The sequence below is a fragment of the Schistocerca serialis genome, chromosome 4, assembly GCF_023864345.2.
Source record: "Schistocerca serialis cubense isolate TAMUIC-IGC-003099 chromosome 4, iqSchSeri2.2, whole genome shotgun sequence".
Lineage (NCBI taxonomy): Eukaryota > Metazoa > Arthropoda > Insecta > Orthoptera > Acrididae > Schistocerca > Schistocerca serialis.
Genome location: NC_064641.1, coordinates 231538432 through 231565116, shown reverse-complemented (window position 1 = coordinate 231565116; position 26685 = coordinate 231538432). Strand labels below are relative to the sequence as shown.

General features: G+C 40.3%; 1 protein-coding gene across 1 annotated transcript in view; it reads right to left on the bottom strand.

The window, feature by feature from the left end:
- LOC126473719 (UDP-glucosyltransferase 2-like) overlaps positions 1 to 26685 on the bottom strand; it is a 294068-nt gene that overhangs the window by 225919 nt on the left and 41464 nt on the right. Inside the window, exons 4-6 of the mRNA XM_050100965.1 lie at positions 16106 to 16328; positions 15803 to 16022; positions 15029 to 15319 (exon numbers count right to left, since the gene is read on the bottom strand). Of these exons, the coding sequence (XP_049956922.1) occupies positions 15043 to 15319; positions 15803 to 16022; positions 16106 to 16328 (720 nt within the window). The 3' untranslated portion in view covers positions 15029 to 15042. The remainder of the gene's footprint in view (positions 1 to 15028; positions 15320 to 15802; positions 16023 to 16105; positions 16329 to 26685) is intronic.

The following is a 26685-nucleotide window of genomic DNA, read 5'->3' as shown; positions in this document are numbered from 1 at the left end:
ACCCGTGAATAATGATGAACAGTGATAAAAACTGTGATCACCTAACCTTATGAACGCTCTTGGAGTGTCAAAGTTAGCAGCAACGCTATGAACGTTGAGTACTGTTGACTGTATTAACAATTAATTTGAACTGATGACCTTTAGTAGTTTGATATGAAGCGTCTCCGCGTGCCATATATAATGTGACAGACTGTACAGCCAGCCGCGCGGCAAAACAATAATGCAATATTGGCTACGCAGCGCGTCGCGAAAATATTTACATTCCGCTTAAGTAAACGAAGCACACTATGGGCACTTGTATGGTTAACGGTGCAGTGTTCAAAATGCGCATATTGTGATAAACTTACATGTGAATCACTACATTGTGTTGAACAGTGTCAAAATGCAGAACATACTCCAAAAACAGTCTAATTCCATCCGTGTGAATGCAAGTGAAATGGACACTAATAGACTTCTCCACAGGATGAGAATAGTAATTATCTTGTCACTGATACTTATATTTTGACATTTTATGTACCCGTCTTAAACTGAGGGACGTGGGAAAGGAGAAACAAGACCTGGTGCAGCGCGACTTCTAGCCAGCAGCAGATCCAAACCACGATGCAGCCGTCGGCATCCGACGGCCACCGACTCGGCCGGGGGCGGTCCAGCAGCAGCCACTACCTGTCTGCGGTCCAACGGCTCGACAAGAGGGCGGTCCTCGACGTCAGCGGCAAATTGTTATGGCGTTCGATAAATGAGTAACTTTGGAAATTTGGTGATACCCCACCATGAGAAAACATTCATTATCTCAGATGCTTACAACAGAGACATAAATTTGCATTTTCCAGCATATTTTATTACATTCATGTCGAGCCTGACTGTTAAAAGTAGGTGTCTGTATTTTCTTGAAGCCCCTTGGACGGTTTTATTCCTGGTTTTCCGAGTCCAGTGAACCCAAATGAGGGTTCAAAATGGTTCAAATGGCTCTTAGCACTATGGGACTTAACATCTTAGGTCATCAGTCCCCTAGAACTTAGAACTACTTAAACCTAACTAACCGAAGGACATCACACACATCCATGCCCGAGGCAGGATTCGAACCTGCGACAGTAGCAGTCCCGCGGTTCCGGACTGCAGCGCCAGAACCGCACGGCCACCGCGGCCGGCCCCAAATGGGGGGGGGGGGGGGGAATAGTTAATCTGGGAAGTATCCGCAGCAATTTCTGAGATAATACAGTCGCTGAAGTCATTTAAAGTACTCGATTCAACTATATTTTATCATGTCTAAAACAACATTGAAATTAACATTTGCATCTTGAGAGTAACAAATCTACGTCGATTACGTGGACTGATAAAAACATATGCAATAGATAAACTAATTTTTTTTTCTCAGCCCAAGGGGCATTGTAACATCCATGTGATAAATTTTTGGCTACAGTGCGACGAGAGGAAATTATGCCTCTAACAGTTATAAACATTATTTATTCGACAAATGAAAAAATAGTGAATTAATTATTTATATAATATTCTACGATGTAATTGGACATATCGATGTGTATCATATAAAGACAATGATAATTGTAAAGTGCTTTTATGATCTGCGTTTGTCTTCTTTTGTTTTTAACTTTTGTTGGATGGCTTTTGTAGGTTCAGCACGCAAGACGCATATCAAACTGAGGTCTGTTAAGAAATTATTTTTTTATTTGTTAATTATTGCTTGAAAATAGAGCTCATTATTATTATAATCATGAGTGAATAATTATTTGTAACTGTAATTCCACTCTCAGTACGCATTATCTGTGTTAATTGCTTCTTTCCGCTGCAAGGAGCGCAGCCATTCATGATAGCGATTTGTATCGCGTTTTTGTCTGTGTTTTCCTTAGAAACAAATCAAATGTTTGCTTGATGAGGTCTAAACACTGCACAATATGAAAGTATAGTTTATAGCGTTTAGTAAACATTTTAAATATTTACTTATTTGTTCTAACAATAGAAAGTCTCTATCAATTGTCTGCCGCCATCTTAACAATTATCACAGCGGGAAATTCAAATTACGCAACTCTGCAGACATAAATGCTGAACGTAATACAAATGTGTAAAAATAAATGTGCACTGGTGGTTCCGAACTCATTTTAATGAAAATAATTCGAATCAGATTGGTTCTTAAATAACAGTGCTCATAGCAGAGAGCGAAGAATATTGTTTCAGGTAACATATGTCAGTGTTGTGCGCGGCTGATATTCGGTGGTTTCAATGATCATTTTGCTGAAGATAACTGCTTCCATCTTAATCAATAGTTGTATAGAGTCTGTTGTACGAACTGTGATTTAGTCACACTTACACAACTTACAGACAACACTTTAACACGACGTTAACTTGGAGTTCTTTAGCAACTTGATCAAATCTTAAGCCGGGAGAAAAATTATTTAAAATAAGAGTATCATTTCCATTTACAAATTAGTTAAATACCAAACCACTGAATGACACAGCGAACGCCACAAGCACCTATCCATAATGCACGGCCTGTGGTGGAGTAGTTACACGACAATAACATCCCTGTAATGGACTGGCCTGCGCAGAGTCCTGACCTGAATCCTATAGAATATCTTTGGGACGTTTTGGAACGCCGACTTCGTACCAGGCCTCACCGACCGACATTGGTATCTTTCCTCAGTGCAGCACTCCGTGAAGAATGGGCTGCCATTCCCCAAGAAACCTTCCAGCACCTGACTGAACGTATGCCCGCGATAGTGGAAGCTGTCATCTAGGCTAAGGGTGGGCCAACACCGTACTGAATTCCAGCACTACCGATGGAGGGCACCACGAACCTATAAGTCATTTTCAGCAAGGTGTCCGGATACTTTTGATCACATAGTGTATATGGAAGTTAAAGAAGTAGTGGTAATTTCTGCACACGATACAGATTTGGCTACTATAGCGGTTGTAGGTAGGATAGTATTGAAGAGGATTGTAAAAATAGTGTAGACTAGAGTGGGACTGATAGAGCGCCATAACTCGGTCAGTGGTATAGAAGAGCTCTTGAAGTCGGGTCACTGGTTAAATTTGTCAGACAAGAGATATCAATAAAGAAGTAATGACGAGTAGAAAGAGTACTAGGTCATGTAAGTTCGGATAGATTCCACACTCATAATGTCTTAAAAACGAGGCTAAGGCTAGGTTACTATGGACTTATTACTTTGGTAAATAAATTTTTCCTAACTGCTAAGATAGAATATACGGTACAAAAGGAGAGTGCGCAGGCCAGTGTCGCCAAGCCATAGGCCAGGCAGTGCATGTGAAATTCAATTCCCTTAGATCAGTTTTGCTCCCCATAGGTTATTGAAGCGTCTATTCTATATGATGGTCTGTACAGATAGACAGTAAATTACTTAACTGGAAGAGAAAGAGTAGATGTAAGTAAGATGGGACTTCATCAGGTCCTATTAAGCTACCCTTATACCTTCCTCTCCCACGAGAAGTAACTACATAGCTACTTACCGTACTGGATAGAAAGAACTGATGGAATAATAGTGCAAACGGAACCTAGAGTTCTGTGTTTGTGCATCGTAGGAGTATGGCTCAAATGGCTCTGAGCACTATGGGACTTAACATCTGTGGTCATCAGTCCCCTAGAACTTAGAACTACTTAAACCTAACTAACCTAAGGACATCACACACATCTGTGCCCGAGGCAGGATTCGAACCTGCGACCGTAGCGGTCACGCGGTTCCAAGCTGAAAGCCTAGAACCGCACGGCCACCCAGACCGGCTTGTAGGAGTAAGGCAGTGAACCTAGTGCAAATATCAAAAGGAAACAGCAGCACCAAAAGCTGAAGATTATTCAAGGGTGTTTACTTCAGACATATCTAGGAGAATGTGGATCGCAAAAATAATTTTAATACATTAGTGCTTCGTCTGAAGCCAGTTTCTCAAGCACGTTTCCCAGGAGGAAGGAGCATGCTATTTTTAGCAACATGTTTTGCATTGTTATAGAAAGTAATCATTACGGAGAGTGGTGAAATTCATTGATGAGAAGCTATTTGACATACATAATAATTTGTGAGATATAAAACAGAGAGAAGAAATTTATAAATGAGGCAGAATTTTGGATGCTTGTGTATTTTTGGTAAATAAAGTAGACGCATTACGTATTTTTGATGACGTGTCAGCACATGGGAGATGATACGTTCCCTATTCGCCACAAATATTTTTTCGTATTTTTTAAGATAATACAGGTCGTTTAGATAGTTTTGAACATAGCGCACAATTCAATCGATCAGATGTTTTTGCATATATGCACCTATATGACGCTCCACAAGTCACCGTATGGTGCATGGCGGAGGGTACCTTTCATCACTGCTAGTCATTTCCTTTTCTGTTACACACGTAAGTGGAGTGAGGAAAAAACGGCTATATTCCGTGCGAGCCCCAAATCCTCTTATCTTAACTTAGCACTCGTTACCCTAAATATACGTCTCCTGCAGTAGAATCTTACTGCAGTTAGCTACAAATGACGGTTCTCTAAATTTTATCAACAGATTTTCGCGAAAAGAAGTCGTACTTCCTCTATGGATGTCCATTTGAGTTTACGAATCATTTCAGTAACACTAGCGTATTGATCGAATCTACCGATAACAAAACCAGCAGCATGCCTCTTGAACTGCTTTAACGTTTTCCTTTAATACGACATCGTGCGGACTCTTTATGGATGACCCGTACTTTTCTAATGCTTTTCCAATAATCTGAAGTCGACCATTTCCCTTCCCTACTACCGCCGTTGCATGATGGTTCCATTCATATCGCTTTGCAACGTTTAACCTACGTCACAGTATCAAGCTGCACATAGTAATACTGTATTCGATATGTACATGATTGTTTTTCTCACTCATCTGCATCAAATTACATATTCCTACATTTAGAGCAAGCTGTCATTCAACACGTCAAATAGAAATTCTGTCAGACTCATCCTGTATCCTTTAACAGTCACGCAACGACGATACTTATCCGTAAAATACAGCGTCATCCGCAAGATCCTTTGCATTTATAGAGAACAATAAGGGCCGCATCACACTTCCCTGGGGCACTCCTGACCATACCCTTGACTCTGATGAACATTCCTCGTCGACGACAACATACTGGGTTCCATTACTTAAGAAGTCATCGAGTCACTCACACATCTGGAAACCTATTCCATAGGTTTGTACCTTCGTTAACAGGCTAGATTGGCGCTCTAAAAATATGAACTGTGACTGTTGCCTTTCGTTTATAGTTCGCAGTATGTCATCTGAGAAAAGGGCACGCTGAGTTTTACACGAGCGATGCTTTCTAAACCTGTACTGATTCGTACAAATACACTACTGGCCATTAAAATTGCTACACCACGAAGATCACGTGCTACAGACGCGAAATTTAACCGACAGGAAGAAGATGCTGTGATATGCAAATGATTAGCTTTTCAGAGCATTCACACAAGACTGGCGCCTGTGGCGACACTTACAACGTGCTGACATGAGGAAAATTTCCAACTGATTTCTCATACACAAATAGCAGTTGACCGGCGTTGCCTGGTGAAACGTTGTTGTGATGCCTCGTGTAAGCAGGAGAAATGCGTACCATTACGTTTCCGACTTTGATAAAGGTCGGATTGTAGCCTATCGCGATTGCGGTTTATCGTATCGCGACATTGCTGCTCGCGTTGGTCGAGATCCATTGACTGTTGGCAGAATATGGAATCGGTGGATTCAGGAGGGTAATACGGAACGCCGTGGTGGATCTAAACGGCCTCGTATTACTAGCAGTCGAGATGACAGGCATCTTATGCGCATGGCTGTAACGGATCGTGCAGCCACGTCTCGATCCCTGAGTCAACGGGGCCTTTTGCAAGACAACAACCATCTGCACGAACAGTTCGACGACGTTTGCAGCAGCATGGACTATCAGCTCGGAGACCGCGGCTGCGGTTACCCTTGACGCTGCATCACAGACAGGAGCGCCTGCGATGGTGTACTCAACGACGAACCTGGGTGCACAAATGACAAAACGTCATTTTTTCGGATAAATCCAGATTCTGTTTACAGCATCATGATGGTCGCATCCGTGTATGGCGACATCGCGGTGAACGCACATTGGAAGCGTCTCAGTCACCTCTTGTTCGCATTGACGGCACTTTGAACACGGGACGTTACATTTCAGAAGTGTTACGACCCGTGGCTCTACCCTTCGTGCGATCCCTTCGAAACCCTACATTTCAGCACGATAAGGCACGACCGCATGTTGCGTGTCCTGTATGGGCCTTTCTGGATACAGAAAATGTTCGACTGCTGCCCTGGCCAGCACATTCTCCAGATCTCTCACCAATTGAAAACGTCTGGTCAATGGTGGCCGAGCAACTGGCTCATCACAATACACCAGTCACTACTCTTAATGAACTGTGGTATCGTGTTGACGCTGCATGGGCAGCTGTACCTGTACATGCCATCCAAATTCTGTTTGACTCAATGCCCAGGCGTATCAAGGCCGTTATTACGGCCAGATGTGGTTGTTCTGGCTACTGATTTCTCAGGATCCATGCACCCAAACTGCGTGAAAATGTAATCACATGTCTCTTCTAGTATAATATACTTGTCCAATGAAAACCCGTTTATCATCTGCATTTCTTCTTGGTGTAGCAATTTTAATGGCCAGTAGTGTAATCTTATTGGTCTCACTGAAATTTATTATATTCAAACTAAGAATGCGTTCAAGAATTATGCAGCTAACCTACGTTAGGGATATTGGTCTGGAATTTTGCGGGTCCGTTCTTTCACACTTCATATATACAGGAGTCACCTCCACTTTTTTCCCGTCGTGTGCGTCTTCGCACTGGACAAGAGATCCGTGATAAATGGAAGCTAAGTAAAGATGAATTCCATGAAGGACCCATTGAATGGAGATTATTTTGAGAAATAGGTCTTTTTGAAATTTTCCTGGCGAATTAAATGTTCAAACAAATTTCCGGCATGCAGCCGATCTTTGTTTAATTCATCGAGAGATATTTCGACTGTCGAAATTTATTTTAACAGGATTTTGTAGCCAAAAGAGTGCTGAATAATGTAGTGTATTGAATCCTGAATTAAATCATTCTTGTTTCAGAAGAAAGAAGTGTTGCATTTACTTATTAAACGCCCATCGTATGACGGTGAGTATGAAACCGCGTGCTGTAATCGAATTTATAATTCGAAGAACTCGTCCAGACATGAAGCACCTTCTCATTCAGCTCGACAATGCCACACCACCCACTATCACTGCGACATCTGCAACAATCCATCGCCTTGGGTTAATTGTCATCGATCGTTCTAAAATTGTTAGAATTGTTGAAGATGTCAATGGCTCTGAGAATTCAATATGCAGCAATAAAAAATTTTGATCTTTTGCCTAATAATATAAAATGTCTGACAGATAGCGAAGCAAGTTTTAAATTGAATTTAAAATCATTTCTCCTGGACGAAACGTTCTGTTCCATTGATATATTTCTGCTTAAACACCGATAGCCAGTAAAAAAAAAATGTTTCAAGTGTAATTGCATGTGTAGGAATGAAATGCTAATACGTTCATTAATATTAACATGTATTCATATTCTGTAAACTGAATGGTTCCACATCATTTCGATAAAAGAGTTTTTTAAATGATCTACGGAACATGTAACTAACTAATTCTTCCATATAGTGCCGATTTGGCCCCTGTTTCCAAAAATTGAAGAACACTTTCGTCGACATCATTTTGATAGTGAGGAAGCGGTGCAAGCAGATGTGAGGTTGCGGTTCCGTCAACAAAGTCATGCATTCTCAACAAACTTCTCTCGTTGGGAGAAGTATTATTGTCGCCAGGGCGACTATGTTGAGAAATAAATGTGTAGACATGAAGAATAAAGACGCAGAATGTTAATAACGTCTGTTTAATTTAGAAAGCTTTAAGAGATTTCACATTTAAAAAATCGGAGGCATTACTTTTCCGAAAGCTATCGTAACTGATGTACATCCATTGTCTAAGTAGTCTGATGTGCAGAACTTAAGGATGAAAGTAACTTTCTGGTAATGTGTTGGTGCCAAACGGCATAGCCCGATGAAATTTGGACCATGCATAGAAACAATTCCTTCAATTATAGCACAGTAAGTAACAGAAAGAAATTCGCAATGAACGGAATGATACACTCCTGGAAATGGAAAAAAGAACACATTGACACCGGTGTGTCAGACCCACCATACTTGCTCCGGACACTGCGAGAGGGCTGTACAAGCAATGATCACACGCACGGCACAGCGGACACACCAGGAACCGCGGTGTTGGCCGTCGAATGGCGCTAGCTGCGCAGCATTTGTGCACCGCCCCCGTCAGTGTCAGCCGGTTTGCCGTGGCATACGGAGCTCCATCGCAGTCTTTAACACTGGTAGCATGCCGCGACAGCGTGGACGTGAACCGTATGTGCAGTTGACGGACTTTGAGCGAGGGCGTATAGTGGGCATGCGGGAGGCCGGGTGGACGTACCGCCGAATTACTCAACACGTGGGGCGTGAGGTCTCCACAGTACATCGATGTTGTCGCCAGTGGTCGGCGGAAGGTGCACGTGCCCGTCGACCTGGGACCGGACCGCAGCGACGCACGGATGCACGCCAAGACCGTAGGATCCTACGCAGTGCCGTAGGGGACCGCACCGCCACTTCCCAGCAAATTAGGGACACTGTTGCTCCTGGGGTATCGGCGAGGACCATTCGCAACCGTCTCCATGAAGCTGGGCTACGGTCCCGCACACCGTTAGGCCGTCTTCCGCTCACGCCCCAACATCGTGCAGCCCGCCTCCAGTGGTGTCGCGACAGGCGTGAACGGAGGGACGAATGGAGACGTGTCGTCTTCAGCGATGAGAGTCGCTTCTGCCTTGGTGCCAATGATGGTCGTATGCGTGTTTGGCGCCGTGCAGGTGAGCGCCACAATCAGGACTGCATACGACCGAGGCACACAGGGCCAACACCCGGCATCATGGTGTGGGGAGCGATCTCCTACACTGGCCGTACACCACTGGTGATCGTCGAGGGGACACTGAATAGTGCACGGTACATCCAAACCGTCATCGACCCATCGTTCTACCATTCCTAGACCTGCAAGGGAACGTGCTGTTCCAACAGGACAATGCACGTTCGCATGTATCCCGTGCCACCCAACGTGCTCTAGAAGGTGTAAGTCAACTACCCTGGCCAGCAAGATCTCCGGATCTGTCCCCCATTGAGCATGTTTGGGACTGGATGAAGCGTCGTCTCACGCGGTCTGCACGTCCAGCACGAACGCTGGTCCAACTGAGGCGCCAGGTGGAAATGGCATGGCAAGCCGTTCCACAGGACTACATCCAGCATCTCTACGATCGTCTCCATGGGAGAATAGCAGCCTGCATTGCTGCGAAAGGTTGATATACACTGTACTAGTGCCGACATTGTGCATGCTCTGTTGCCTGTGTCTATGTGCCTGTGGTTCTGTCAGTGTGATCATGTGATGTATCTGACCCCAGGAATGTGTCAATAAAGTTTCCCCTTCCTGGGACAATGAATTCACGGTGTTCTTATTTCAATTTCCAGGAGTGTATTTTTATTCAAAGGCAGTAATCACACTGAAGCTATCGCGTTCCAACATGATCCCCTTTTTTTTTTTTGGTCATCAGTCTACTGACTGGTTTGATGTGGCCCGTCACTAATTCCTTTCCTGTGCTAACCTCTTCGTCTCAGGGTAGCACTTGCAACCTACGTCCTCAATTATTTGCTTGACGTATTCCAATCTCTGTCTTCCTCTACAGTTTTTGCCCTCTACAGCTTCCTCTAGTACCATGGAAGGTATTCCCTCATGTCTTAGCAGATGTCCTATCATCCTGTCCCTTCTCCTTATCAGTGTTTTCCACATATTCCTTTCCTCTCCGGTCCTGTGTAGAACCTCCTCATTTCTTACCTTATCAGTCCACCTAATTTTCAACATTCGTCTATAGCACCACATCTCAAATGTTTCGATTCTCTTCTGTTCCGGTTTTCCCACAGTCCATGTTTGACTACCATACAATGCTGTACTCCAGATGTACATCCTCAGAAATTTCTTCCTCAAATTAAGGCCGGTATTTGATATTAGTAGACTTCTCTTGGCCAGAAATGCCTTTTTGCCATAGAGAGTCTGCTTTTGATGTCCTTCTTGCTCCGTCCGTCATTGGTTATTTTACTGCCTAGGTAGCGGAATTCCTTAACTTCATTGACTTCGTGACCATCAATCCTGATGTTAAGTTTCTCGCTGTTCTCATTTCTACTACTTCTCATTACTTTCGTCTTTCTCCGATTTACTCTCATGATCCCCTGGACACTATAAAAGGCCGGACATGGTTCGCTGTATTGTGTGTAGTCACCACGGATGGTAATGCATGCTTTGCGGTGTGCCGCCATGCAGGTCACAGCGTGGTTGTCAACTGCTCGATGTTCGTAGGTGGATGTGGGTGTGTTGCAGTATGCACCCGAAAGGCGATCGATGGGATTTAAGTCGGAGGAACTGGCAGGCCAGTCCATTCGCCGAATATCTTCTCGTTCGGGAAAAGCTCCTCCTCTTCCTGTACCTCCTCCTTCTCCTACGCAGTTCAGTGCGGTCACGCATTGTCATCCTTAATACTGAAGTCAGGGTTGAGTGCTCTCCTGAAAATACGCACTCCGAAACGAATACAGTGTCCAGTAACGTTGACCGACGAGTGTACCGTGTTCCAAAATTTGAAGGTCAGTACGACCATGTAAAATTATGACATACAACAACATAATAACTGTACCACCAAAACGATCATATTCGATACTGTTCCTGGGTGCATCACGTATCTTTATATGGCGAGAGGTAATGATGTAATGTCCAGGGACTGACATGATGTATTTCTTTCCGTTACCTTTGTGTACTATACTGTAACAGTTCTTTCTATGTGTAGTCTGATTTTCATTGAGCTATCCAAATGTTACGTTACTGCTTAGATTTTCATATTATCGTTTGATGCTAATAATTGCTTATCTGCTCTTTCCAGAGTAAATACTCTCTCAGTCTTCTTGAAGGACTTATTAACTTCAGTAACCATCGTCACTATGACATCATGATCACTAATCCCTGTCTACACTGACACCGTCTATAAGGTCAAATCTGTTTGTAGTTGTGAGGTTCAAAATATTTCCATTGTGCGTGTGTGTTCTCGAGCTATCTGCTCCAGACAGTTTTCCAAAAACATGTTCAGAACTACCTCACAAGATTGTCTGGCCATGCCACCTGCAATGAATCCATAAATGTCCCAGACTGTACTCGGTAGATGAAAGTGGCGTCCAGCGAACATGACGTAAGCGGGGTACTTCCGCACTACTGCGTTACTGAGCATAGATTTACTTTGAATTATTCTGCAAACGTTACGTCGGTTAGCCGATAAAAACATCCCACGATAACATGAGAGTTGACCTAGGCCGGTTACTCTTGTCCAGATAATTTCACAATCGGATTCAATATTGAATACGATAGACACAATTTTGATGGTGACGGCAATGAACACTCCTTCTACTATAGCGTCTAATATGTCGTTTCAATATATGTTCTATGTCTCGTTCAATATTTGTGAACTTACTACTCTGTGTTTCATCTAGCTCTTGGTTTTGGAAATAATTTCAGCGCTACAACTTTTCCGGACGTTGATAAATTCAGAAAACTTGTTACGAATTTTTGGGCAACTTACTGTTAAAGGCCTAAAAATTGTAGTGTCTTTACTTTGTACGTGATCTGTCTTCGCTCTGTGTGTATCGACTGGCGAGCGTTGATCAGGGGACCGCAAACTATGGCCTAACCTAAAAGAAAAGAAAGATGTGCATTCTACAGGTAACCTGCTTCCAAAGTAGTTGCTTCCTCTGTGTAACTCGTCCTGACATATCAGTCCTACAGTTTTCCAACCCATAACGCAGGTTCACACATCTACAGACGACAGCTGAGAAGGCCTCAAAATCGATGGAGCCTCTGACTGAAAATCTCCACTCGGTTCCACCTATAAAGAACACGATTCAATTCTGGACATAATATGGCAAATTTTGACCCTTGATTGCACCCCACGAACGTGGTTCCAATTGATTCAATTCTGGCGATAGATACACATTTTTGACACGGAAGTATTGCTAATGAAGTATTTTGACAAAAAATGAAATACTATACTATTGACAACATCGTTTTTTGAGCAACGCACCATTTCAGTTAATGTGAAAATCACACAATTTTCTTCCCAAATAAAACTGGTCATTTGACTTGAACTTGGAAGACACACAGTGGTTGTGTGTGTCATCAATGTTACTTGAATTTCCTGTTAACGTTAAGTCATAGGAAAAGGCGTATGGCTTGTAAAATCTTTATTATGGTTCCATTGATAAGGGCTGTGCCTCTTCACATTATGACGACGACAATGCAGATAACAGTGCGTGGCTTGTGATCTCATGGCTAGGGCAGCGACCTAAACAAGTGACGTCACAAATGTAAACAAAGTGCACCAGAGGGAACGTGGCCCTTCTATTTTTGCATCACCTATTGAATTTCAAGCTAAGGTCTCAGAATTAAAATCTCGAAAATATAAACTCTCTCCAATCCGAAATTGTTAATAGCTGTGGCAGATTCGAAGATCAGAATGGCTCTACGCGCAAAAAAAGCTAAGCCTTTTTATAGAGGGTAACTCGGTTTCTCATCAACTGCGACAAGCAATTCACTTTGTCATTCATCAATGCGATACGTAATTTTCGCCTTGTGTGCTATCTTGAAACTAAAGATACCAAAAAGTACTTGATGAGAGACTGATTAAAGTGATACATCTTAATAAATTTGTCCATGAATATTTCGCCCACAGTCGCAATTAAAGTGAATGCTATTTACACATAATTTTAAGTAAATTTATTCTTATTGAACTGTGCCTTGAACCTCTGCGATATAAATTTAAGTGGGACGTCAGTCTCATAGGAAATTATCTGCTGTTTCTGCTGGTGTCGTATAAATTTATGTAGCTCCGATAGATTTTAAATTATGAGCGAATCTATGCAAAAATGATTTGAAAACAGCAATGAAATTCTGATAACTCAAAAACCTAAATTTTGCTCATAGTGTGTGGTTATGTTGTCCAATACATGCTGCAGTGCTATTTGTGTATGTGTTTTGTACATTTAGACTGACCTTAATTAATTATTTAATTCAGACCCTTCTCAGGGACTAGTTATGTGCTTGAATAATCATTTGAGTAGCTCATTCTGTTTGTTTCAACGAGTGCTTTCATTTTGTTGGTCGATCTTCTCAGTGGCTCAATTAGTGTAGATGTTCTTACAATTATTGTAAAAAGTCGTTACTGATTCATTTCCCACCTGTTAATTAATTAAGTACTTCACTTCCATAGGCAACCAATACATCAACACAAGTGTCTCAGTGGCTTTTTAATTTGATTCATCGTGCTCTGCTGTACATTCACTGGTTTACACTTCACATATGTAGACATGTATTAACTTCTAATGACTCCTGCGAATCAGACGAGCGTCCGCACGCTCGAACTGAAACACATCACCTCGGAGCTCTATTCAGGCTGCGTGTCGCAAGGGCCACACTGAGATGATAATCGTCGGTTATTTAAGCTGACCGTGGCGTTTAGTGAGGAACTATGATTTTTATCTTTTGTGGGTAGTAATCTAACATCTTAGCCTCAGATGGCGATCAGCAAATTCTATTTGCCACTGTGCCTCTTCTAATATTACTGATGGTTCAAATGGCTCTGAGCACTATGGGACTTAACATTTGAGGCCATCAGTCCCCTAGAACGTAGAACTACTTAAACCTAACTAACCTAAGGACATCACACACATCCATGCCCGAGGCAGGATTCGAACCTGCGACCGTAGCGGTCTCGCGGTTCCAGACTGAAGCGCCTAGAACCGCTCGACCACTCCCGCCGGCTGATATTACTAGTACAATCTTTAACCAGGTTCTTTTGAAGGCCATCCTGGGATCATATACAGTACACATGCATATCCGTATTTAGATTCGATCTAGATCACTGAATAATTACTGTTTTATACAGATCGATGGTGACTGTCATGGAGGCAAAGTTAGTGTTGCAGTTGGAGTTGCAATATTCCACTACCGTTATCTCTAGGAACTATATTCAAGTGTGTCTGCCGCTCGTGGTCTCACGGTAGCGTTCTCGCTTCCCGAACACGGGGTCACGGGTTCGATTCCCGGCGGGGTCAGGGATTTTTCCTGCCTCGAGATGACTGGGTGTCGTTGTGTCGTCTTCATCATCATCATTCATCCCCATTACGGTCGGAGGAAGGCAATGGCAAACCACCTCCACTAGGTTCTTGCCTAGTAAGGCGGCGCGGGTCTCCCGCGTCGCTCCCCTACGCTCTGTAAAGAAGTATGGTACTCATCATCATATTCAAGTGTATATTTTGAAATAATTACGCGTCTTATTAATAACATCAGTGTCACTATCAATACTACCAAAATTTGTGTTGCTGACAACAGTGACATTGATGAATATTAAGACTAGTTTCATATACGTAAGGCAGAGTTAATATATGAAAACAGCAACAGCCAAGAGATTTGAAGCAACTGTCACACACATACACATACATACTCTCTCTCCCTCTCTCTCTCACAAACACACACACACACACACACACACAACACAAACACACACAGAGAAATAGATAAATGCACTAGTAAATTAAATATGATGTGAGTATAATTCAGTCTCCAGTCTCTGTAAGGTATAACAGTGCAAATTCCATTGAAACTAAAACAGTGTGAAACAAAATACGTTTGTTATATACATAATATCGTCCTTTAATGAATAAAAATAATTATCTTCCAGTCACCTGCACAGCAGGGATTATTATTTTTTATTGGAGTATCATGTACGAACAAGGTGTCTAAAGGTTAAGTTCATAAACTATCACAGAAACTTCTTTCTGACCTCTCTCTTCACATGTTAAATCTATAGAACGACTGTAGACACCTACAAAAGTAGCTTCACGCAGTCTTCTGCTTCAGATTAACAGCCAAAAGTCTTTTGCAATAGGTGGCTGCCTTGAACAGCACGTAGACCACGATGGACGCCATTGCAACAACGAACCCAATCACGTCGAGCAGCAGCAGCTGCCACCAGCTCAGGTCGAGGGCTGCACTGCGCATGTGCGGAGCACCGTTTTGACGTATCACGTACTCGATCCACCAGACGGCATTGTCCAGGGACCTCTCCTGGTGCTCACGTAATACTGCTGAGAAACGCTTCATGTTCTCTCGATAGCTGTCGTAAAAGAGGACAGATAACCATAGACTACAAACAGCAAAAGAATAGTGTAAAAACCAGCTAAACGTAGTTAATGAAAAAGTAGATGAATATGAATAAAAACAAAAGGAATTGTCCACTACGAAAAACTTTCTACAGTCGACATGGAAAACACTGTTTTTAAATATAATAACAAAGAGGGGAAGTAAATTATCACCAAAGACAGTAACTTGTGCGAGGAAATAAAGTTCACCAACAGAAATTTTCCATTGTAAGTCTAAAGCAAAGACATATCTCGTGCAAGTTAATTAAGAAAACGGCTGTTTTTTTTTTTTAATATTGTCTTGCCTAGGCTAAACGAATGAGATAAAATTAAGGCTCACCTTTTGTTGACATAGACATCAATAGGAGAAAGCAACAGTCAAACTAGAGAGGGGAATGAAGTGGCTGTCTGTATGTTCCCTTGATAACATAAATGAAATTTAATATTTCTGTTCCTACCTGTCGTTTTCAAGAACTGTGTGAATGGCTTTCAGAATGGTATCAGTAGTGACATCTCTGAACAGCAGCTGGTAGCCAATACCAGATTGTACCATCTTAGCCACATTCTGTTGCTGGTCCGCAATAAAGGGAATTCCTATCAGGGGTACTGCAAAATAACTTGCTTCATTCATGCTCTGAAGTCCTCCCTGGGTAATGAACAGACGAATGTTTGGATGTGCTGGAAAAGCGAAAAGGGAGGTAAGACAAATAGCTTTTACAGTACTGCACCTACAAAAATTGGTGCACTGAACAGAAGCTTACCCAAGACGTCCTGCTGGGGCAGCCACTTGGCTATCATGACGTTCTCCGGCTGTCCAGGCAGGCTGTCCACCTCCCACTTCCAAAGTACTCGCTGTGGTAACTGCGCAAAAGCTTCCAAGTATGCAATTCGTTTGTGCTCGGGCATTGTACTACCCTTCACATTAGTACCAAAGCTGAAGTAAATCACACCGTTTTTTGCACCATCAAGGAAATCCTGGATATCCTGCAAAATAATTAATTTCGTATTGTATAGGGAATGTGCCTTTTAAATCGCCTCACAAATAAGTAAACCGTCTTTGATTAGGCACAGTAAATTCTTTCCATCCTTGAATACAATAAATGCTCCATTTATCTTTTTTTGTAAAATAATAAAAACAAATTTTATAACAACAGCAAAATCAATCTCAAATAATTTTCATCGCAGTGTTTTATCCTACAAGTACCAAAGCCAGTAATCTCATCTACCTCTAAAATACTGGTTGCCACCAATGTGAGAGAGTATCTGCATAGTTAGGATGTCGTGGATATGAGCCTGTGATAAGGCGCTGATACGAATTAAATAAGTGTTCACTCATACACATGCTTCATAATAACTCAGGAAATTTAAATCACTCTGTAGATGAATAAGTTACATGTAAAATTTTTATTTTCTTACAACTGTCGAACACATGTTATTATATAGTGCCAATATTTTTGTTAAATCTAAGTACTTCTAAGTTATTGGAACTTCAGCCTCAACCCAAAAATTCTGCAATTTTTGCATCACAATACATTCGAAATGGTACTAGTAGATTTAACTTTAATCCCTTATGTAACACACACAAGTACACCTTTTTTTTAAAAAAATTGAGAGTGACAGTTGTTGAGAAAACTTCACAAGGATGAAAATGTGGTAATTTAGACTTTCTCGTCGAATCTGGATGATGAAGTCTTCTTGGGTTATCAGCTGAGTCAAGGTGTCGTTCTGTGGCATCCTACCTGCCGTCTTCAGGTCTGATAACCTGAGAAGGCTTTATCATCAAGAGTGAAAATGTACTGTCAAGCTTCTCTCGCTAATTAAGCATGTCATAGAGCTGTCTACCAGCGATTTCAAAATGAGTACCATGTATTAGTACCACATACATTAATAAACGTCAGCAAGAGCAATTAACTTGTAGGAACTCCAATTCAAAACTTTTCTCTCTCACACAGCACCACAGTTTAAGAGATTAGGTTCCAGTCTACCTCCAAAAAAGTAATCCATAATTCTAGTTCTCATAAATGTAGAGATCCCCCAAACTTATAAAGCTCACGTTTATGTATCATAAAATTACGCTTTTCTCTGAAACTGCAATCTAGATCAAAGAATTGGATGATTGAGGTTTTGTCAAACTTAAAAATGTGTCAATATGTGAAGAGCATTTCATGTGACTCGATAATCCTTTTTCTCTTCTAGGTAGCATCACACTGAATCTGAGAAAAGACGTCATTCCACAATGCTGTATTTTAAAAATCTTCTTTATTGAACTCTCCTAGTTTTGGGTGTGATCCAGTTTCAAGTGCATCTAGTTTCACATCCAGACTAAAGTCGTTTTCCTCCATGGTTGTTCAATATAACTAACCACCACTGTGGCAATCTTAAGTGTTTAAAAAAGAGACATTACATATACAAGGGAAAGCATTACATTCAATACTGCACAAAAAAGTTGCTATGTGTACCCATTTATGTCTAAGAAACTAATTCTTTTTGCACATTCATATAGCTACCAAGTATTATGGACTCCTGTAACTGATTAGTCAGCCAACAAGTGAATTAGCTATCATTTAACTCTGCAAAACTTCATTTGTATAGATAAAATTGTGACATTCAGCGTTACACGATTCACATATATCACAGAAATTTTAGTTATAGATCGTTTCTTACGTATAGTTTTGATTAGATATTTAGTAAGTTGCACTCTCTGTGCACTCCGAAAACCTAACAAGCTATATTTTGGAAGGTCTTCAAAGAGATATAAAAATATTGCAATGATTTCCAAAGGGTTTCAGGAACCAAACTCAGTCCTTTTTGAAGAAATAATGCTGCATTTATTTTTATCCACATGGAGGATTTATTCAAGAGAGTATTACCTTTGTTGATATTCTTTAAAGAAGGAGTATTTTCAAGTTATTAACATTCACTGTAATATGTCTCATTCAGATACTTCTCTTCAGCACACAGTAAGCATTTTATGTTTAATTTAAGTTGTTAAAACTGTGTGTTTATATTTTGAGACTTGGTAAATATTTTCAGTATTCATATCACATTGTCACTATTTGCTTTTAAAACTTTCTACAAGTACCACATGGTTTGAATCATATGAGTGGAATTATAAATTCAAAAATTGTTTATTTTTAAATCTTTACTTCTATGAGTTTTATTTTTGTAGCTTTGCTAGTCATAGTTGATATGTAAAGTATCCATATCTTAACGGTTGGAATATTTATTGGTTTCTTATGATAATTGGTTCTTCTTCTCTTGTAGTTACATGTCATTGTGCTTTCTTCCTTTCTATATCTTCCAGTTTCCTGTATATATGACTGTATTTAAGATTGGCTTTTGGCTTTGGTCTTGTAGAGCACATGCGTTGGTATAGCTGTTACTCAATAAGTTTTCTTTTCATTTACTGTTGTAAGCTATGTGCCTTTTCAATTTAATTGTTATGATATACTCTAAGTTTGCTCTCTACAATGACTAAGAACATTTAATTGACTGATCATCATAGCAAGAAATACGATTGTTATTGTCGACTGTAGTTATTGCATGTATAACAGATACATACTTCACCACCTGAACAATAGTCAAGACCGAATTTGTAGCTCCAGGAAAATATAAATATCTAATTGTATTTGCATGGCTAATACTAAAGATTCCATAGCTCAGTATTTCATCAACTTTATGTAAGATATCAAATACAAACAAGTGATACACAAAACACTCTCTAGCAGGGAAAAAAATCTTGCAGATACTGAGACAGTAGCTGCTAGAATAACAAACGCAGTGTGAGTTTTGGATATCAGGAAGCAATCTCCACAAAATTTCTAAATGACAACTTTTTATTCGTTGACTGTATGTGTTTAGTGTTATCCTACAACTGAAAATTCTACTTTCAGCCAGTGTCTGGTGGTTTAGCTACATCATCAATAAATATTAAGGACATACATACCCTATGGAACAGCTATTACCATTACACAATGCTTTCATGAAACAATGAGAACTGATAATTAACAAGGACTACTCAAATTCTGATAAATATTGTCAGCATGGTTGAAAGAAATAAGATGAGTGCGATGTTATATGGCTCTTTTCACTGCTGTTATACACACCACCTGTACAAATGATCAAAACACATCTCCTAAAAGTGGTAGAAAAATAAAGCATTCATTACTAAATTTACGAGTATGTAATTGATAGAAATGATTTTCGGGGACTTGGCTTCATGATGTCTATAAACATCCCAGTATTGTACAAAATACTGGTCAAAACAAGTGGAGGAACCTACGACATATTTACAGCAATGCCAAAGTCTGCACTTCAGGCGCTTGAAGGCACCATAATACAGACACTTTTCGTAGTATAAACGAATATAATCCTCTGCAAAGTTAAAAGGGAAGAGAAAATCATGGGACTGAACGCCTCATTGATTGTACTATTAGACGATACATGCACCCACACATTTGACAAATAATTTAAATCGTAGATAGTCGTGAAGAGATGTCTCGTAAATTGGTTTTATCACAGTTAACTAAATCTTCTATCCTGATGCAACTGTTGACCCGAAATCAATGAACCAAGAGTAATGGGAACTCTTGTCGACTTTAGCAACAATGTTTTCAGTCTTGTTGCAAGAGATACAACAGTAGAAAACGGTACTTCTTGCAACAAGAAAATCAACATGTTTGATGGATTTTGTATTTTTAGCTTGAACTCAAAATATTCACGACCCTTCAATCGCGATATTATGATCAATATTCTTAGATTAGGCTTATTTTTTCATAGAGTGACCAAGGACAGCGTATTTATTCGTTTCTCCAAGAAATACTTTGGCGTGTGAAATGTTATGTACACAACATTATTGTTGATTTCATACTGCTCGTAACAAGTCCACGTGCAATATATTATGGACTTACATCTACCAGAAAAAAACATTTTTCCTTTTCCTTATACCTACTTCCTTATACCTACTTCCGATCTGTCAGAAATAACCTAATTAATTTTCTCGTCTACACTCTTCAAACATCTATGTAGTATGCATATGTTATTTCAACAATGGCGGATCTAAACAAACGATTTTGTTATTCTTCCCCTCTTATCTTATTCTGTTCTTTGAACCATCTTTCTTTACGGTAGTTAAAATGGTTCAGTTTTGAAGTATAGGTCCTTATATCACAATCTGCCATTCTATCTCTGAAATGAGCGCACTGGTGACATGAAATTTGCTTCCTCCCTACTGAAACCGTTTTTCAGTGAGATCCCGCAAAATACATATAATGTGAACAAACAGTGGTACAGTTGTAGTAGAACATGAACAATATTACATCAGAATCTCAAAACAAGCTAATCAAATGATCTCGTTTTCTTCCCACTGTTTCCCTTAAAACGTGTATGGTATGACTAAGAATAGTTTGAACTATAATGAGAATTTGCAGTTATTTGTGAGATATTGTAAGAACAGCAGCTACTAAAATCAATACAATTCTCAGGTCGCACTCTATTAAATCACCACTTGAGGTTAAATGTGCGTTGTTTTATTGGGGAAAAATTCTGGAATAACATCCCATTTCATAGGGTCTTCTTCACAGATATGATTACCAAAATTTGTAGGCAAGGTTTCAAGTAGAGCTTATAACCCTACTACTACTATTGGAATTTAATATGCTTTTACCTAAATAACAGAAACGCTGTCTCTATGTTCCCACATATAACCCTCATACTAAAATTTAGTTTAGTTTCTAAATAAAGTACACTGTGTGAGGATAGTCCTGTTTATAGGAAAAGCTAATCAATAGAGTTACCCTTTTTACAGAATTTGACCGTGTGTTGTGTCTAATGAATAAGTAAATCAGACTATTCACTTCTTTTCCTAAGATCTTACCCACCGGTTAGATAGAAACGCGGTATGAACAATATTACACTGAATCTGCGACAACTCAGTTCAAAGTTCATTTAGTGGTTTAAAACATGTACTGACGGCTGCCAGCCTATCCAGTCAATTAAACAATGAAGTATTGGAAAAGCAGAAGTATGAATTTTGCCCACTTTCTTGCTACTGTTTAATTTGGCTCTTCACATAAATATTACTCCTCTTAAACAATGCTCGACTACACCCTTATACATTGCGCTTGCAAAAGAGAAAAAAGCCCTGTAGATAACTTCAAGGAAGCTAAAAAAAATTGACCAGGGGACCTTTAGAAAAGCACTTTCCATAATCAACAAACTTAAATACTAAAATAATTAGATACTAAAGCGCACACTTTTTATACTGGATATTTAACTTCAAGAAATCCTCTTTCTTACTGGAATTTACTTTCAAAAGATATTACTCTTTGAAGTAATTTTGTATAGTTATTTAACAGATTCTAATAACTTGGCTTCACTTTGGTTGAATTTTACATAAGCAAACTTTTACTATAACGTTTTGTAATAGTTGAGAAAACTTCGTTATTATTTACACAAAAACAATTTAAATGGTAACTCTTTGTTTTAACTTGGCACTTCAAAAGTCTGTAAAACAGGATACTCGGATTAATCAAACACCAGGAAGAAACTCTATATGGGTGTATGGTTAGGATGAAATAACGGGATGAACCAGTTCCTTTAAAGTTCAAAAATGATTATTAAAACACGGTTTAAATCAATGGTTCACGTTGTACAAAAGTAAAAATACAAAAAAAATCTTATCTGGTGGCTGTAGGCTTGGGTGTGGCGAACAATTATGACGGCTACACTACCCATAGTATGGCCTGCAATTATCTTGCTGTATGGCTCCATTTCTCTTCTTGGAGTTGTTCAATTTTACATACAGTAGCTCAACAACTCGCAGCTATCCCGTAAGCCATTTGCAGTCTTCGTCCGAGGCATTTTTGTGCAAATTTGCAGGCAAAGTTTCTCCTGCTCCACAGAGGTGTTGCCTCAATCACTGCTGCTTACAGACTGATTGGCTTACTTTCCGCGCTTGTTCTAGGTAGCACGCCAATTTGCCATTGCCACCTTTTCGACTTTCCAGAACCACTTCCATTTCAAATACAAGCATACTGGCTTTTACATAACGCCTATTTTTTACACTGTTCCGAGGGGTGACCAGTTCTTAAATTGTCAAATTTATTCAACACTAACAATTTATACACATAAATATTTTTACATGCGAAATGCCATTAGAAAATTATTTACAGTAATACACAATTTACATAGTATTTTACATACATTACTCACATACAATGCGAAGAACTTCAAACTCCAGTGTAGCACACTTTACTTTACATCTACAGAAAATATAGTACCAATATGCGAAAATTTTAAAGCAAAAAAATTATAAAAATTTAAATTAACCATAAACACGTAATGTTATAAGCTGTGTTGTTTGTTACGAGTGTCTTAAGCCAGAATGGGGTCGCTAAAGAGACTCTGAACCAACTGCAGCATCTGTGATATCTGGAAATGACTCATCCGGTGGTACTACGAAACCAGATTAAGGAAATATTCAAAGAAAATAGTGATGTCTTCCACGTCAGTACCATATGAAGGACATAAAGATATTAGGGAAAGATCTTTGGTGGCTATTCAGAAATACGATTGGTGACTGAAAAGGAGTGATGAGGTGAGGAATTTTGCCAGTACACTATGTACTGCATGGTGAGTTTCCTTCCCAAGACACCATTTGGGAGATCAGAGCGTATCTATACGCCACAGCTAGTAAGAATGATTTGTACTGGAAAAAATAGTCAATTGCATGAGTGTTGAGTAGCGCTTCAATTTAGACAGCAGTACCCACAGTGTCATACAACCTGTTGTTGTTGTTGTCTTCAGTCCTGAGACCGGTCTGATGCTGCTCTCCATGCTACTCTATCCTGTGTAAGCTACTTCATCTCCCAGTAATTATTGCAACCTACATCCTTCTGAATCTGCTTAGTGTATTCATCTAATGGTCTCCCTCTACGATTTTTACCCTCCACGCTGCCCGCCAATGGTAAATTTGTGATCCCTTGATGCCTCAGAACACGTCCTACCAACCAATCCCTTCTTCTAGTCAAGTTGTGCCACAAACTCCTCTTCACCCCAATTACCTCCTCATTAGTTACGTGATCTACCCATGTAATCTTCAACATTCTTCTGTAGCACCACATTTCGAAAGCTTCTATTCTCTTTTTGTCCAAACTATTTATCGTCCATGTTTCACTTCCATACATGGCTACACTCCATACAAATACTTTCAGAAACGACTTCCTGACACTTAAATCTATACTCGATGTTAACAAATTTCTCTTCTTCAAAAACGCTTTCCTTGCCATTGCCAGTCTACATTTTATATCCTCTCTACTTCGACCATCATCAGTTATTTTGCTCCCCAAATAGCAAAACTCCTTTACTACTTTACGTGTTTCATTTCCTGATCTAATTCCCTCAGCATCACCCTACTTAATTCGACTGCATTCCATTATCCTCGTTTTGCTTTTGTTGATGTTCATCTTATATCCCCCTTTCAAGACACTGTCCATTCCGTTTAACTGCTCTTCCAAGTCCTGTGCTGTCTCTGACAAAATTACAATGTCATCGGCGAACCTCAACGTTTTTATTTCTTCTCCATGGATTTTAATACCTACACCGAATTTTTCTTTCGTTTCCTTTACTGTTTGCCCAATATACAGATTGAACAACATCGGGGACAGGCTACAACCCTGTCTCACTCCCTTCCCAACCGCTGCTTCCCTTTCATGCCCCTCGACTCTTATAACTGCCATCTGGTTTCGGTACAAATTGTAAATAGACTTTCGCTCCCTTTATTTTACCCCTGCCACCTTTAGAATTTTAAAGAGAGTATTCCAGCCAACGTTGTCAAAAGCTTTCTCTAAGTCCACAAATGCTAGAAATGTAGGTTTGCCTTTCCTTAATCTATTTTCTAAGATAAGTCGAAGGGTCATTATTGCCTCACGTGCTCCAACATTCTGCGGAATCGAAACTGATCTTCGTCGAGGTCGGCTTCTACCAGTTTTTCCATTCGTCTGTAAAGAATTCGCGTTAGTATTTTGCAGCAGTGACTTATTAAACTGATAGTTCGGTAATTTTCACATCTGCCAACACCTGCTTTCTTTGGGATTGGAATTATTCTATTCTTCTTGAAGTCTGAGGGTACTTCGCCTGTCACATACATCTTGCTCACCTGATGGTAGAGTTTTGTCAGGACTGGCTCTCCCAAGGCCGTCAGTAGTTCCAACGGAATGTTGTCTACTCCCGGGGCCTTGTTTCGACTCAGGTCTTTCAGTGCTCTGTCAAACTCTTCACGCAGTATCGTATCTCCCATTTCATCTTCATCTACATCCTCTTCCATTTCCGTCATATTGTCTTCAAGTACATCACCCTTGTATAGACCCTCTATATACTCCTTCCACCCTTCTGCTTTGCCTTCTTTGCATACAACTGGGTTTCCATCAATGGTCTTGATATTCATGCAAGTGGTTCTCCTTTCTCCAAAGATCTCTTTAATTTTCCTGTAGGCAGTGTCTATCTTACCCCTAATGAGATAGGTCTCACACATCTCTGTCTTACATTTGTCCTCCAGCCATCCCTGCTTAGCCATTTTGCACTTCCGGTCTATCTCATTTTTGAGACGTTTGCATTCCCTTTTGCCTACTTCATTTACTGCATTTTTATATTTTCTCCTTTCATCAATTAAATTCAATATTTCTTCTGTTATCCAAGGATTTCTACTAGCTCTCGTCTTTTTACCTACTAGATCCACTGCTGCCTTCACTACTTCATCCCTAAGAGCTACCCATTCTTCTTCTACTGTATTTCTTTCCCTCATTCCTGTCAATTGTTCCCTTATGCTCTCCCTCAAACTCTGTACAATCTCTGGCTTAGTCAATTTATCTAGGTCCCATCTATTTAAATTCCCACTTTTTTGCAGTTTCTTCAGTTTTAATCTACAGTTCATAACCAATAGATTGTGGTCAGAGTCCACATCTTCCCCTGGAAATGTCTTACAATTTAAAACCTGGTTCCTAAATCTCTGTCTTACCATTATATAATCTATCTGATACCTTCTAGTATCTCCAGGATCCTTCCATGTGTACAACCTTCTTTTATGATTCTTGAACTAAGTGTTAGCTATGATTAAGTTATGCTCTATGCTAAATTCTACTAGACGGCTTCCTCTTTCTTTTCTCGCCCCCAATCCATTTTCACCCACTATATTTCCTTCTCTCCCTTTTCCTACACTCGAATTCCAGTCACCCATGACTATTAAATTTTCGTCTCCCTTCACTACCGGAATAATTTCTTTTATCTCATCATACATTTCATCAATTTCTTCATCATCTGCAGAGCTAGTTGGCATATAAACTTGTACTACTGTAGTAGGCGTGGGCTTAGTGTCTTTCTTGACCACAATAATGCGTTCACTATGCTGTTGGTAGTAGCTTACTCGCACTCCTATTTTTTTATTCATTATTAAACCTACTCCTGCATTACCCCTATTTGATTTTGTATTTATAACCCTGTATTCACCTGACCAGAAGTCTTGTTCCTCTTGCCAACGAATTCCCACTATATCGAACTTTAACTTATCCATTTCCCTTTTTAAATTTTCTAACCTACCTGCCCAATTAAGGGATCTGACATTCCACGCTACGATCCGTAGAATGCCAGTTTTCTTTCTCTTGATAACAACGTCCTCTTGAGTAGTCCCCGCCCGGAGATCCGAATGGGGGTCTATTTTACCTCCAGAATATTTTACCCAAGAGGACGCCATCATCATCATTTAACCATACAGTAAAGCTGGATGCCCTCGGGAAAAATTACGGCCTTCTTTCAGCCGTTCGCAGTACCAGCTTAGCAAGGCCGTTTTGGTTAGTGTTGCAAGGCCAGATCAGTCAATCATCCAGACTGTTGCCCATGCAACTACAGAAAAGGCTGCTGACCCTCTTCAGGAACCACACGTTTGTCTGGCCTCTCAACAGATACCCCTCCGTTGTGGTTGCACCTACCGTACGGCCATCTGTATTGCTGAGGCACGCAAGCCTCCCCACCAACGGCAAGGTCCATGGTTCATGGGGTAGGCATACAACCAGTTATTTATTGGTTTTCTTCAGCTCTTCTGTTCATTGTGTTGGAAAGGAAAACATTGACACGTCACTGTGTTTGTTTTGACCAACTAAAGCGGTAGTAAAGGAGTAGCAGAAGTACTGAACTAGGTTTCCAAATGTTCCTTTACAAAGGAAATACTACAAATATTGACACAGCACAATTAGCGCATCATTAGAAAAATAAGTGCTGTAGATATTAATGGCGATGACGCTGAGAAACAAAAGAGATCATTTAACTGAACAGGTCCCCCAAAGTCCAA